Here is a 14,087-nt window from a genome sequence, read left to right on the forward strand (position 1 = left end):
CACCTAGAAGGACAAGGTCAGCAGGCACATGGGAACAACACCACCTGCACGTTCCCCTCCAAGTCACACACCATCCCGACTTGAAATATATCGCCGTTCCTTCATCGTCGCTGGGTCAAAATCCTGGCACTCCCTCCCTAACAGCACTGTGGGAGAACCTTCACCACACGGACTGCAGCGGTTCAAGAAGGTGGCTCACCACCACCTTCTCAAGGGCAATTAGGGATGAGCAATAAATGCTGGCCTTGCCAGCAAGGCCCACATCCCATGAACGAATTTTTTAAAAATCGCCCTCAAGTTACTTACAAATGCACTTTCAAACTTCTAACTATCTGACCTTTGGCCCTTCATTTGACATCCCCCTGTAGATGTCTCGGTGCCACGCTCTGGAATTCCCTCCCTAAACCTCTCCACCTCTCTCTTTAACACTCTGCTTAAAACCCATCTCTTTGACAAAGCTTTTGTTCTCCTCCTAATTTCTCCTCCTTTGGCTCAGAGTCAATTTTTTAAATGTGAGTGCCTTGAGATGTTTCTCAATGTTAAAAGTTGTTATTGACAGCTAGAATTGAGTTTATATCAGATGCTGATTTAGTGTCTGTGTTTAAACCTTTCTCCACTAGATGGTACTGGAAGTACCCGAGCAGGCGGTGGTGGTAACGCTAGAGAAATCAGGACCAGAAAAAACAAGAAGAGGGGAAAAAGAGAAGAGGATAGTGACGAAGAGACATTAGCCACAAGTATGTTGTGAGAATACAAAAAGATTAATTATTGACAATTTTTCTTTGATTTTTAATCAAGCAAACTAATGTATTCATTGTGATTTGGTTGCTTGTTTTTATAAACTGAACATTGCTAATTAAGATTGTACAGCTAAGAATTTAACTTTCAAATATTTATCGTTTAACTGTATTCTTTTGAGAGTTTAGTTTACAGGATATACAAGGTGTCTCAAACAATTATTATATCTGTTGAAACTTTTTTAATATTTCAGTATTACAGATTGCTATTAAATTATCATTTCTGTCAGTTTTCTGTTCAGTAACAATAGAAATATTAATTAAAATTGTTCAGTTAGATTCCTCGGTCGTAGATTTCCATCTAAGTGGGTGATAGTGAATTTACTGCTGAATTTTACCATTTGAACAGCTATCTTTACCCCAAAACCTATTTTCCTCTCAGGCTTTCTGCTACATGGCTACCATTATATCTATCCACCACCACGGAGACCACTAGAGAGCAGATTGTGGTGTTTCCTCATGACTTCAGCCATAACAAAATTATGTTATGTTATATTTTTATAATTAAAGACTGCCATCTATAGTTTGTATTGACCCCCGTTGTAAGCAAGTTCATAGAAGAATAGAAATATCAACATAGAAGGAGGCCATTCGGCCCATTGAATCTGTGCTGGTGCTAACTCTTCAACTGGAGCTATATACTTTAATTCTGTCTCCCTGCTCTTTCCCCATTCCATTTTATTCTTTTCAAATATTGATCCATTTCCTTTTGATACAGTGTTATCGTCTCTGTCTTAATACCCACCTGTAGCAAGGTATTCCATGTTTTAATAACCCTGTGTATGAAAGTTCTTCTAACTTCCCCTTCCCCCTTCATCCTTCTCGTGATAATTCTCAGTTTATCTCCCTTGTTATCGATTCGCCAACCAGTGGAAACAATCTAACACCATTTAATTTACCCATTCGAAACCTTTCATAATTTTAGAAACCTCCTATTAGATCGCTCCTTTACCTTCTCTGTTCAAGCTTTTTTTCATAATTATAACATCCTGTGTTATTTTAGTGAATCTTCACTGTACCTAATCCATATTTCAATATCCTTCCTAAAATTGGGTGACCAGAACTGCACGTGATACTCCAGACTTTGGCCTAACCAGCACCTTACCCAAATTCAACATGACTTTCATGCTCGTATATTCAATGCTGTTATGTATAAAACCCAGAACCTCATTTGCCTTTTTATGACTTATTCTGTCTGCATTCCCATTTTTAAACATCTGTGTATCTGCATAACTAGATCACTCTGTACCTCCACTCTTAAGAATCTTACCAATTAGGGTATACTTACTTTCAGTTATTTTTCCTAGAATGCATCACTTCACATTTCTCTGCGTTGAATTGCATTTGTCACCTAGATACCCATTCTGCTAATGTGTCTTTGCCTTCCTGAAATCTCCTGCACTCTTCCTCACAGTTTGCCATGCTCCCTAATTTGCTATCATCAGCAAACTTCAGTAAGTCAATTATATAAATGAAAAATAAAAGCTCGAAGCACTCCGTATCCAGGGTATACATCTCTCTGTATCCTGCTAATCCAAAAATATCCATTTATTCCTCAGAATCTTATGAAAGTCAAATTGACAGTATTTTAGTTGCCTGTGAAAATGAGGTCTGCTTCTAACTGACCTGTCTACTGGTAGAAATGGTGAAAATCTGGTAGTGGGTCAGTGATCTTTATACCCAGAAATAACTTCTGTTACTCTGATATTGGAAAAATGTGTATTGTTTGTTACTGCCTGAAAAATAAGTTATGATTTCAATGCTGTTGGTGTGCTACAGCCCAGAAAAGAACAATGTACATAGATCTGAAAATTGAATTTCTGAGAAAAGAGAGCTGAAAGTATAACTATGGCTGAAATAGCATCGTCAAGATGATCAAAACCAAAGATGTTGCTGAGGTTTGGGGTGATGCTATCAATTTTTGTTCTTTGCCTTTGTTAGGTAAACACAAACAAAAGGAAATACTTTTCATGTCACAAGAAGAAATTGAAGGCATTTTGAAGAATCACCTTCAGGAGTGTCCAGAGGATCTGATAAGTGAACTCGCAGAACAGTTAATCAGGTAAAATCATAACTGTTTGACTCATTGTTAACGTATTTATATATACTGTTCACCCCCACTCCAAAAGAAAATTAAATTGATGGTCAAACCAGTAAGCACAGTGGTGGATTGCTGACTGGGAAACTGAAGCTGAAATCTCAGTGTCATTGGTACTTAACTTTCTATGAAAGTTGAGTTTTGCTAACTCTCAGTGAGTTGTTTCTGAGTGAGAGGACAATCAGCCTACAATATGCTTCCGCTAAATTCAGGCAGGTCGTCCAACATTGTCAGTGAGCTGTCAGCAAGTTTAACTTGTAATGTAGGGAAACGTGACAGATAATTTGCGCATAGCAAAGTCCAACAAACTGCAGTGAGATAAATGACCAGATAATCTTTTTTTTTAAAGTGATTTTGGTTGAGCGGTAAATATTGGTCAGGACACCAGGGAAAACACCACTGCCCTTCTTCAGATAATGCATTTAACATTTGTAATTTAGCATTACTTACAACCATAATGAATCATTTGAATTATAGGCATTTAAAGTTGAGGTGCAAATTAAAACCGAAATTAAAACTGGACAAAATGAGAACAAGTTTATGCGCTAGAATTGCTAATTGGAAGAGTCTAATTTTTAATAACTTAATGAAATGCAGAACTCGTTTTCAACTTATAGCAGTGTATTTGATGGACAGTGCATGATTCCTTACATAACCGGTTGATTCACACAAACATAATTGTTTACTGAAAGCATTCAATTGTAAAGTGGAACTGTATATGCAGTGGTATTTGAAGGTACCTGCCACTAATGGCTCAAAGACAGACGACCTAACTAACACAAAGGCACACATTGACATTTTGAACTGATACATCCGTTGATTTGTTCTCCTTCTGTCATCAAATTTAGTATACAAAATGCGTAACCACTTTGTTATGCTGGCTGGATACTTAGTGAATTGTTTCCCCCACAAAATTTATTATCGGGGCAAACTTAGGAATAGCTAGTGCGTGACGTGCTGTTCTTGCTGCCCAATTCTGCTGTGAATTGGTTGTTAAAGACAGCGGATCCAATTGTAAGAAGCTGGACTTGACTGCATGTGTTACAGTCCCAAGCCGGGATGTCTGAAAGTCTCCCCCACAAAAAAGACATAATGCAGCCTCGGTTGGAAACTGAAATTCAGCATAGAAATGGCTCCAAAAATATCACGGGCATTTTCCTGCAGTTAACCAGTGATGCTCCATATCGAATATTTGAGTTCAAATAATTTCCACAAAATTTCAGTGCCCATCCTCTCCTGTCCCTTTCCCTGTTATTTTTCTCTGTGTACCGGTAGATCTCTGTTGATGTTGTGGGTCCTGGATTGCACTTTCTGATGTTTGCTGCTGTCCTGCTGCAGCCCGAGTTTGACAGCAGTTCACTCAATGGCTTAAACCAATAATATGAAGTAAAAATATTGCACAGTGTACCGATGTTTCCACTTGTTGGGGAGTCCAAAACTAAAGGCCATATATATAAGATAGTCACCAATAAGGAATTCAGGAGAAACTTCTTCGCTCAGGGAGTGGTTAGAATGGGGAACTTGCTACCATATGGAGTTGTTGGGGCGTAGAAGACAACAGCAACAACTTGCATTTATATAGCACCTTTAACGTAGCAAAACATCCCAAGAAACTTCACAGGAGCGTTATAAAACAAAATTTGACACTGAACCACATAAGGAGATATTAGGATAGGTGACCAAAAGGTTGGTCAGAGAGGTAGGTTTTAAGGAGCGTCTTAAAGGAGGAGAGAGAGGTAGAGAGGTTTAGGAGGGAATTCCAGAGCTTAGGGCCTTAGCAGCTGAAGACACGACCGCCAATGGTGGAGCGATTAAAATCGAGGATTCCCAAGAGGCAAGAATTGGAGGAGCGCTGAGATCTTGTAGGGCTGGAGGACGTTGCAGAGCTAGGAGGGGCGAGGCCATGGAGGGATTTGAAAACAAGGATGAGAATTTTAAAATAGAGACGTTCCCAGACTGGGAGCCAATGTAAGTCAGCAAGCACAGGGGTAATGTGCGAACGGGAATTGGTGCGAGTTAGGATACGGGCAGCAGAGTTTTGGATGAACTCAAGTTTATGGAGGGTGGAAGGTAGAGGGCTGTCCAGGAGAGCATTGGAATAATCAAGTCTAGAGCTAACAAAGGCATGGATGAGGGTTTCAGCAAAAGGTAAGCTGAGGCAGGGGTGGAGACGGGCGATGTTACAAAGATGGAAATAGGCGGTCTTGGTGATGGAACGGATATGTGGTCGGAAGCTCATCTCCGGGTCAATTAGGATGCCAAGGTTGCGAACGGTCTGGTTCAGCCTCAGACTGTGGCCAGGGAGATGGATGGAGTCGGTGGCTTGGAAATGGAGTTTGTTGTGGGGACCGAAGACGATGACCTCAGTCTTCCCAATATTTAGTTGGAGGGAATGTTTACTCATCCAGTACTGGATGTCGGACAAGCAGTGTGGCAAATCAGAGACAGTGGAGGGGACGAGGGAGGTGGTGGTGAGGTAGAGCTGGGTGTCGCCAGCTTATATGTGGAACCTGCCATGTTTTCGGATGATTTTGCTGAGGGGCAGCATGTTGATGAGAAATAGGAGGTGGCCAAGGATAGATCCTTGAGGAACTCCAGAGGTAATGGTGCGGGAGCAGGAAGAAAAGCCACTGCAGGTGATTCTCTGGCTACAACTGAATGGATAAGAATAGAACCAGGAGAACGCAGTTCCACCCAGCTGGACAACGGAGGATGGTGTGCTCAACTGTGTCAAAGGCTGCAGACAGGCCGAGAAGGATGAGGAGGGATAGTTTACCACAGTCACAGTCGCATAGGATGTCATTTGTGACTTTGATAAGGGCCATTTCAGTACTGTGGCAGAGGCGGAAACCTGATTGGAGGGATTCAAACATTGCGTTCCAGAAAAGATGGGCACAGATTTGGGAGACGACAACACGTTCAAGGACTTTGGAGAGGAAAGAGGTTGGAGATGGGGCGATAGTTTTCAAACAGAGGGGTCAAAGGTGGTTTTTTTGAGGAGGGGGGTGATGACAGCAGATTTGAAGGGGAGGGGGACAGTACCTGTGGAGAGGGAACCGTTAACAGTATCAGCTAACATGGAGGCCAGGAAGGGAAGTTGGGTGGTCAGCAGTTTGGTGGGAATAGGGTCGAGTGAGCAGGAAGTTGGTCTCATGGTCAAGATGAGCTTGGAAAGAGCATAGATGCATTTAAGGGGAAGCTAGATATGTATGTGAGGGAGAAAGGAATAGAAGGATATGTTGATAGAGTTTGACAACACTTCACTCAATGGCTTAAACCAACCAAAAATGAATTTAAAATATTGCACACTGATGCTGAGCAATACAGTTTCTTGAGCTGTAATATTTGGAAATGCTGTTTACCCACCACTTTAGAGGACTTCCTTAAAATGAAAGTAACTTAATCTCCCCTGCCCAAAAACTTTTATTCTCAGCTGTTCTGAAAGAAACAAAGAATGTATAACTAGCTTAGATGGTGGGAGGCAACCGAAGGAAAAGGTGAGAAGTTGGGAGAAATTGAAAACTCCCAAGGCCTGCAGATCAGGTCTGAAATTAAAACAGAAAATGCCGGCAAAACAGGGTGGGTCCACCAGCCTCAAAAAGAGAAAAAAAGGGCCAACGCTAAAGACGCAGATTCCATTCCCAGCACTGTGTTCTGATGAGGGGCATCAACCCACCTCCCTTCTCGAGACCAACCCCACTTCAGCAGTACCCCCTATTGGAGCATCTACATACGAATTAAGAGCCAGGAGTAGGCCATTCAGCCCCTCGAGCCTGATCTGGCTGATCTGATTGCCACCTCAACCCTACTTTCCCGTCTACCTGCTATAACCTTTGACTCCCTTGTTAATCAGAATCTCTCTAAATCAGCCTTAAAAATATTCACTGACCCTGCCTCCACCGCTCTCCGGGGAAGGCAGTTCCACAGACTCATGGCCCTCTGAGAGAAAAAGTTTCTCCTCATCTCCATCTTAAATGGGAGACCCCTTATTTTTAAATTGTGGCCCCTAGTTCTAGTCTCTTCCACAAGGAGAAACATCCTCTCAGCATCTACCCCTAGCTGAAGTCTGAGATGATAAAAGTTAGTGTTCAGGCCAGAGGGCTATAGAAGCATGTCACAAACTCCAGTAAGAATGACTGAACCAGGTAGAAGACTACAACTTCCAATTTGCAGCTTAATCCTGCTTTTCTTCTGTGTTATTGAATATCACGACACTTGGCGTGGAGTTGGGCACATAACACGCCAGAGTTTTTTATTATTGACTGCAAGAGTGTCCGTTGGCAGAGCATGCCAGGACTTGTTACTTATAACTCTTTCCCCCTTTCCTTCTCTGATTTGGCTTCATCCCTGCTTCAGTGCAGGCTTCACATCTAACTCCATCACCTCTCCAGCTCCCACTTCACCAGATTACTATGCTATGCTCCCCGGCCCTGCGTTGCATTCCCCATATGGTAGACCACCTGTGAACAACACCATGGGAGATATACTAGTTTATATATATGAAAAAATCCAAGATACAGGTGGAATTTTAATTCCCGGGTGGGAAAGCGACCTAGCTAGCAAGTGGCCAGCCCTTCCAGGATCGGCAGCAGGAGGCCCAACCAATTTTAACGGCCGGGCCTCGTTAACAAGCCACTGGCCGACTTCCCTCCTAGAATGGGAGAGAAGTCGGACGTCCCAGAGGCTGCCAGCTGGGCCCACGGTAAGTGCAGGAGAGGGGGTTCTGGGGCGGTCAGTTTGTAAAGAGGGGTGGGAGTCCAGGGTCGTGGAGGTTTACACTTTCCTTGTAGGGCCCGGAAGAGAACAAAAGGCCCCTTCGGTCTTCGGACCTGGCTGTAACTGCGGGCACCCCACACTCTTCTGGGTAATGTAACAGGACTCCGATTTGCATACATGTATGAGGCTTCCACCTGACTTAGACGGCGTTTCACACGCCTGAAAAATCAGGGATTTTAAAATCAGAATGGAGCGGGAACTTAGTGGATGATTCACCCACTCCATTTTAACTGCCTGCCCGGTTTCCACCGAATGGGGGAATTAAAATTCCCATCAGAGTGTGATTTGAAAATTGAATGAGCACTAGTAAGAGAACATTACGTGGTATGTACAAAAAGGAATGAGAAACCAAATTTATTGTCTAAATAAATAGAATCACCTGTGATCTTTGAAACTGAGGCTGCTTCCTGGAGGTGTGGATTGTTTGCCAAAATCGTCATTTTGCTCCCCAGTTACATTCTAGTTTTTGTTTAATGCCATTTGAGAACTTCGATAATTTACCATAAATTCTCTTGGTTAAAGTGAGAAAAGTAGTTGTGTAAGTTAATGACTATATATATATACCATCATTTAAAAATAGGTATATCATTCTTTGCAAAATGAGATTTACACTGTTTTTCTTTTGACAGACCTTTAAGTAAAAGCTATCAGGAGGTGTTGCATTCAGTCTTCATGTCCACTGCCACCTCTGCCTCAGGAGCCAGTAGGAAAAAAACTGTAAAAGAACTGCAGGAGGAGGTCTCGAACTTTCATAACAATATAAGGTTGTTTGAGAAAGGAGCCAAACTCTTTGCAGGTAAAAACCCCATTAAGTTAATGCTGTAAAATGTGTTTCCCATCAATTCAACGACGTGTTCCTTAGCGTCGCTGGGGAATTGTCGAAATGTACTTCCACTGATGGCTCATGTAATACAGTCATTCGGTGAAGCATTTCAAGTGGCTTGTCATGGTATTGTGCTACACCAACACAGCATGAGCCTGTTAAAATTGGATTGTGGCCTTTCCATTGGTCATGATGATGGTAAATAAGAATTGTGATGAATTCTGATACATCAATGGAAAGTGGCTCGTCAATAAGAATGGCTTCTAAATTTAACAAAATTGATCCACGGCTGGACAACTGTTACCGAGTAATTTATTTAACAGCACTTGGCTCTTTGGGCTCCCAGCAAGGTAACTCGGCTGCTTCATGTTTACAAAGGGTAGGCAGCAAAATGATTTCAACATTTGACTTGGTTGCACCAGTGATTCGACCAGGTTAAACGTTAAAGTTCAGTTTCCTGATTGGCTGGCAAACCAGACTTTGGAATGACTGAATTTATAAAAAAAGTATGGGTTACATCTCTAGAATGTAGGTCAATAGAGGCACATGAAAACTATTATTCATGTTTTAAATAGATAAAAAATAAAAATCATAAAAGAAGGAAAGATGGAGGGGGAACATAGAAAGATTTGAACAGGAGAAGGTCACTCAGCCCTTCGAGCCTGTTCCGCCATTCAGACAGATCATGTCTGATCTGTACCTCAACTCCATTTACCTTCCTTTGCTCCATATCCCTGGTGGAGAGAATTCCTGATTTCCATGCCCCTTTGTGAAACAGTACTTCCTGATTTCACTCCTAAATGGCCCAGTTCTAATTTTAATATCATGACCTCATGTTCTGGATTCGCCCACCAGAGGAAATTGTTTCTCTGTATCTACCCTATCAAAATCTTTTCTCAATTTAAAGACCTTGAATTCTCACTCCTCAACCTTCTAAGCTCAAGGGAATACAAGAAAAATTTATGCAACTTGTCCTCGTAATTTAACTCTTTAAGCCCGGTATCATTCTGGTAAATCCCCTCCAAGGCCAGGACATCCTCACAGCATCACTTCTCACTTTTGTATTCCAATCCCCTTGAGACAAACGTGAACATTCTATTAACCTTTTTGATTGCATTTTGCACCGATGATTTATGTACATGGACACCTGAATCTCAAATTTGAATTTCTCATCCTTACATTCAAATTCCTCCTTGGCCTTGCCCCTCCCTATCTCTGTAACCTCCCCCAGCCATACAACCCTCCAAGAACTCAGTGTTCCTACAATTCTGGCCCCTTGTGCATCCTCGATTTTTTTTTCACCGCTCCATTGGCAGCCACGCCTTCAGCTGTCTAGGACCGAAGCTCTGGAATTCCATCCCTAAACCTCTCCAGCTCTCTGTCCTCCTTTAAGATGGTCTTAAAACCTCTTTGCACCTGTGGTATCTCCTTATATGGCTCCGTGCCAACTTTTGTCTTATAACGCTCCTGTGAAGCTCCTTGGGATGCTTTACTACGTTAAAGGTGCTATATAAATGCAAGTTGTTGTTCACTCCTCCACAGCTCCTAGTCTCTCTCCATTAAGAAGATGGGGAAGATTAGTAAAATTATTGGACCATAATTTGCTGTAGTAGGGCATCTAATGGCGTCTGCCATTAGTTGGACTTGCCCTTGCACGTTCAGGCTTTTAAATTTTATGCCTGGAAAGTTGCTGAAAGTGCGAGCTGATAACGTCGCAGTGAGGGGATCAGGGCGTCCGGGACCTGAGTGAACGCGGCAAGCAACTGTGTATCTCATTATCCAATCAAATTGAAGGATTGTGAAATTAACAGCGCAAGGACTGAGAAGGAAGTGTAAATTAGAGTGGGTGACTTCAATGTCAAATCAGGTACAGAAAGAAATAAATAGAGGGAAAGAAAGATTAGATTAAGAGAGAGAAGAAAAGAGAAGTAAAAAAAAAGTTTTAATTTTTCATTTTTAAAATCTCCAACAATTAAAACCTGAAAGAATGAGACTCCACACTTTTAATAGTTAATTTTCAGCGTTAGAGAAGTTGTTTGGCAATAATAAAGACTTATTACGTCGTTAAAAAGTTACTGTGCAAATACAGCAACTTCACACCATTCAATGCATTTCGGTGGTGAGACAGACAGCGAGATGCCGTTTTTGCGAAGCTAACAGCGAAGCAGCGCAACTCTGACAGCAACTTTTGGATATTTGAGTTTAAGCCTTGCCTGAAGGTGCTGTACCATTTGCGCATAAATAACACGAGCGCCATTATCCTCATCGTTATTTTGACAGCAAATTCTGGCCCAATATTTAAATAAGGGGGTGAGAAGCAGTGCAGAATTCAAGTTTTTATAACTTTTTATTGCAGTTCATGGTATTTATAATATAACATTAATATTACAATAATACCCCTAATAGAGTAGCATTTCTGTAATATATGGGGAATTTTCATTGTCACAGTGCATGTTGGTATCGGAAAAAAGTCCAGTCCAACATGTACAAGATTTCCTGTATCTGTTAAGACTTTCAGGGTTAAATCTGAGGAAAAGTGAAAATCCTATTGATAATTTGAATATCATTTATTTATATATTTTATCAAAATATTATTCCCTGTTTTCTAGTTGCTATGCTTCATATTCTGTCTAAAGTAGTTCTGTCACACCTGCTCCCTTTTTCACAGCAAGAGAGATTCAGCAAACTCTTATCGGGAAGCGTTGCTAACCCAACCTCTTTAGAGGTAGCACTTATCTGTGGTACCATTCCCTGAATAGAATCATAGATTGTTTACAGCACAGAAGAAGGCCATTTGGCCCATCAAGCCCATGCCAGCTCTTTGTAAGAGCAATCCAGTTAGTCCCATTCTCCCGCTCTTTTCCTGTAGCCCTGCAAATTTTTTCCCTTCAAGTATTCATGCAATTCCTTTTTGAAAACCATGATTGAATCTGCTTCCACCACCCTTTCAGGTAGCACATTCCAGGGTGAAATGCACAAGCGCATTTCAGTGTGTAACTTGCTGCTAAAGCTGGTAGGATACAAAGCTACATTACGAAAGCATGTTGGTCAGATAGGAGGGAGCCTACTGCAGGACATCAGAGAGTGGGAATAAACACTTGAGCATGAGGGAGTATCAGGTATGGAGTGAGGGAGGAAGGAATCAGAAGGCACCCAAAGAAAAATGACATCAGTAGAGAAGACCTCACCAACATAGGATTTTTGACTCGCCTATTTTCCTGCTCCTCACACTACTACCATGATTGCCTGCGAGGCTCTGGGTAGCAGCAAGTTCCATCTTTATTTATGGGCCAATGCCCTATCTTAAGCTCCCTTGGACATGTAAGTGAAATAATGAGTGTAAAATATTATTATGCCAAGTGATTAAATCCCAGGGCCTGAATGCTACCTTCTGTTACAATCCACCTACTATCCAAACCACTGCACTTAGAACAGTAACAGTTGAGCCTTGGCATTTAATGAATTGCGAAAAATTGAATATAGACAATACAATAGGACAGTTGGTAAAGGTTGTATTTTTTTTATTCGTTCATGGGATGTGGGCATCGCTGGCAAGGCCAGCATTTATTGCCCATCCCTAATTGCCCTTGAGAAGGTGGTGGTGAGCCGGCTTCTTGAACCGCTGCAGTCCATATGGTGAAGGTTTTCCCACAGTGCTGTTAGGGAGTTCCAGGATTTTGACCCAGCCACGATGAAGGAACGGCAATATATTTCCAAGTCGGGATGGTGTGTGACGTGGAGGGGTACGTGCTGGTGGTAGTGTTCCCATGTATCTGCTGCCCTTGTCCTTCTAGGTGGTAGAGGTCGTGGGTTTGGGAGGTGCTGTCGAAGAAGCCGTGGCGAGTTGCTGCAGTGCATCCTGTAAATGGTACACACTGCAGCCACGGTGTGCCGGTGGTGAAGGGAGTGAATGTTTAGGGTGGTGGATGAGGTGCCAATCAAGTGGGCTGTTTTGTCCTGGATGGTGTCGAGCTTCTTGAGTGTTGTTGGAGCTGCACTCATCCAGGCAAGTGGAGAGTATTCCATCACACTCCTGACTTGTGCCTTGTAAATGGTGGAAAGGCTTTGGGAAGTCAGGAGGTGAGTCACTTGCCGCAGAGTACACAGCCTCTGACCTGCTCTTGTAGCCACAGTATTTATGTGGCTGGTCCAGTTAAGTTTCTGGTCAATGGTGACCCCCAGGATGTTGATGGTGGGGGATTTGGCAATGGCAAAGCCGTTGAATATCAAGGGGAGGTGATTAGACTCTCTCTTGTTGGAGATGGTCATTGCCTGGCATTTGTCTGGCGCAAATGTTACTTGCCACTTATCTAGCCCAAGCCTGAATGTTGTCCAGGTCTTGCTGCATGTGGGCACGGACTGCTTCATTATCTGAGGGGTTGCGAATGGGGATCATCAGTGAGTTGTTGCGATCTTGAATTCACTGCGGAAAGGTTGGTGGAAGCAGATTCAGTAGTGACTTTCAAAATGAAATTGGATATATTCTTGAAAAGGAAAAGTTTGCAGGGCTATAGGGAAAGAGCGGGTGAGTGGAAGTAATCTAATAGCTCTTTGAAAGAGCTGGCATGATGGACTGAATGGCCTCCTTCTGTGCTGTATGCTTCTATGACTAAGGAGAGGGTCTGACCTACCCCCCAACATCAAATAACTTTTTGAAATAAAATCTATGCACACACTTGAAGAATGGCCATTTGGATGATGTTCTTTAAGGGGCCTGATGCCTGTGGAACTGTAGCCTCCCAAGAAATCCTTGCCTTCAGGAGAGGAGCAGGGCACGGGAGAAAATTGATGGAGAAAGGAAAATTTCATCTTGGTTTTCTACTCATTCAAGCAGGTAAATCTTGATTTGTAATCTTCCCTTTACACAACTTGAGGCTTCTGACATTCTCAGCATCCCACTTTGTTAATAGCCTTGTAATATACTTCCAGCTTCCTTTTGGCTTTATTTGATATAGAGAGCACCTTGCAACATACAAGTAGAAGTGATAGGTGATATTTATGGGAGTGATTGCATTTATGGGAGCAGCTTACGTATGCACTTGATATCTCAATAATTGTAAATCTCATCAACAGCCTTTTTACAGCAAACTTTTACGATGTTTTTGTGCAGTGACCATTGCACTGTGCATCCAGGAATTGCGATTGTTTGCCAACTGTGATGTGCTGAGAATTTGAAAGTGAACATACACTTGACAATCACTTTTGCATAGTAGTGTTGTTCCCTTTGTTAGTTATGCCATGCAAACAAATCATCCTTTTGGATATTTTAGATGACACACACGTTCAGCTCGGAAAACATTTATTGAAGACAATATGCACCGATATTTCGAACCTCATTTTCAACTTCATGGCTGGAGACCTAATGATGGCAGTGGAAACCTACACTACAATAACCTCTGAGGTATGGAGAGCTGAGTGACTGTGTGTGAAATAAGTTCATGCCATTTATTCTTACTCCTTTCACTTGGTCAGGTTAAATTTTAAATTTCCCTTTATGGCAGATGTTATTTGTCCCCATCAGTTGTGGCCGTTAGTATCTGCAAGTTCAAAATAAATAATAGTATTTATGGCACTTGGAAAAGTATGGGATAAT

At 42.1% G+C, this 14,087-nt stretch overlaps 1 protein-coding gene across 1 annotated transcript in view; it reads left to right on the forward strand.

Annotated features, from left to right (window-relative positions):
• Positions 1–14,087, forward strand: part of ufl1 (UFM1-specific ligase 1) — a 69,138-nt gene that overhangs the window by 37,624 nt on the left and 17,427 nt on the right. Inside the window, exons 12-15 of the mRNA XM_067984769.1 lie at positions 621–737; positions 2,739–2,859; positions 8,301–8,467; positions 13,765–13,895. Coding sequence (XP_067840870.1) covers positions 621–737; positions 2,739–2,859; positions 8,301–8,467; positions 13,765–13,895 — 536 coding nt within the window. The remainder of the gene's footprint in view (positions 1–620; positions 738–2,738; positions 2,860–8,300; positions 8,468–13,764; positions 13,896–14,087) is intronic.

Source organism: Heptranchias perlo, chromosome 5 (assembly GCF_035084215.1).
Source record: "Heptranchias perlo isolate sHepPer1 chromosome 5, sHepPer1.hap1, whole genome shotgun sequence".
NCBI classification, from domain to species: domain Eukaryota; kingdom Metazoa; phylum Chordata; class Chondrichthyes; order Hexanchiformes; family Hexanchidae; genus Heptranchias; species Heptranchias perlo.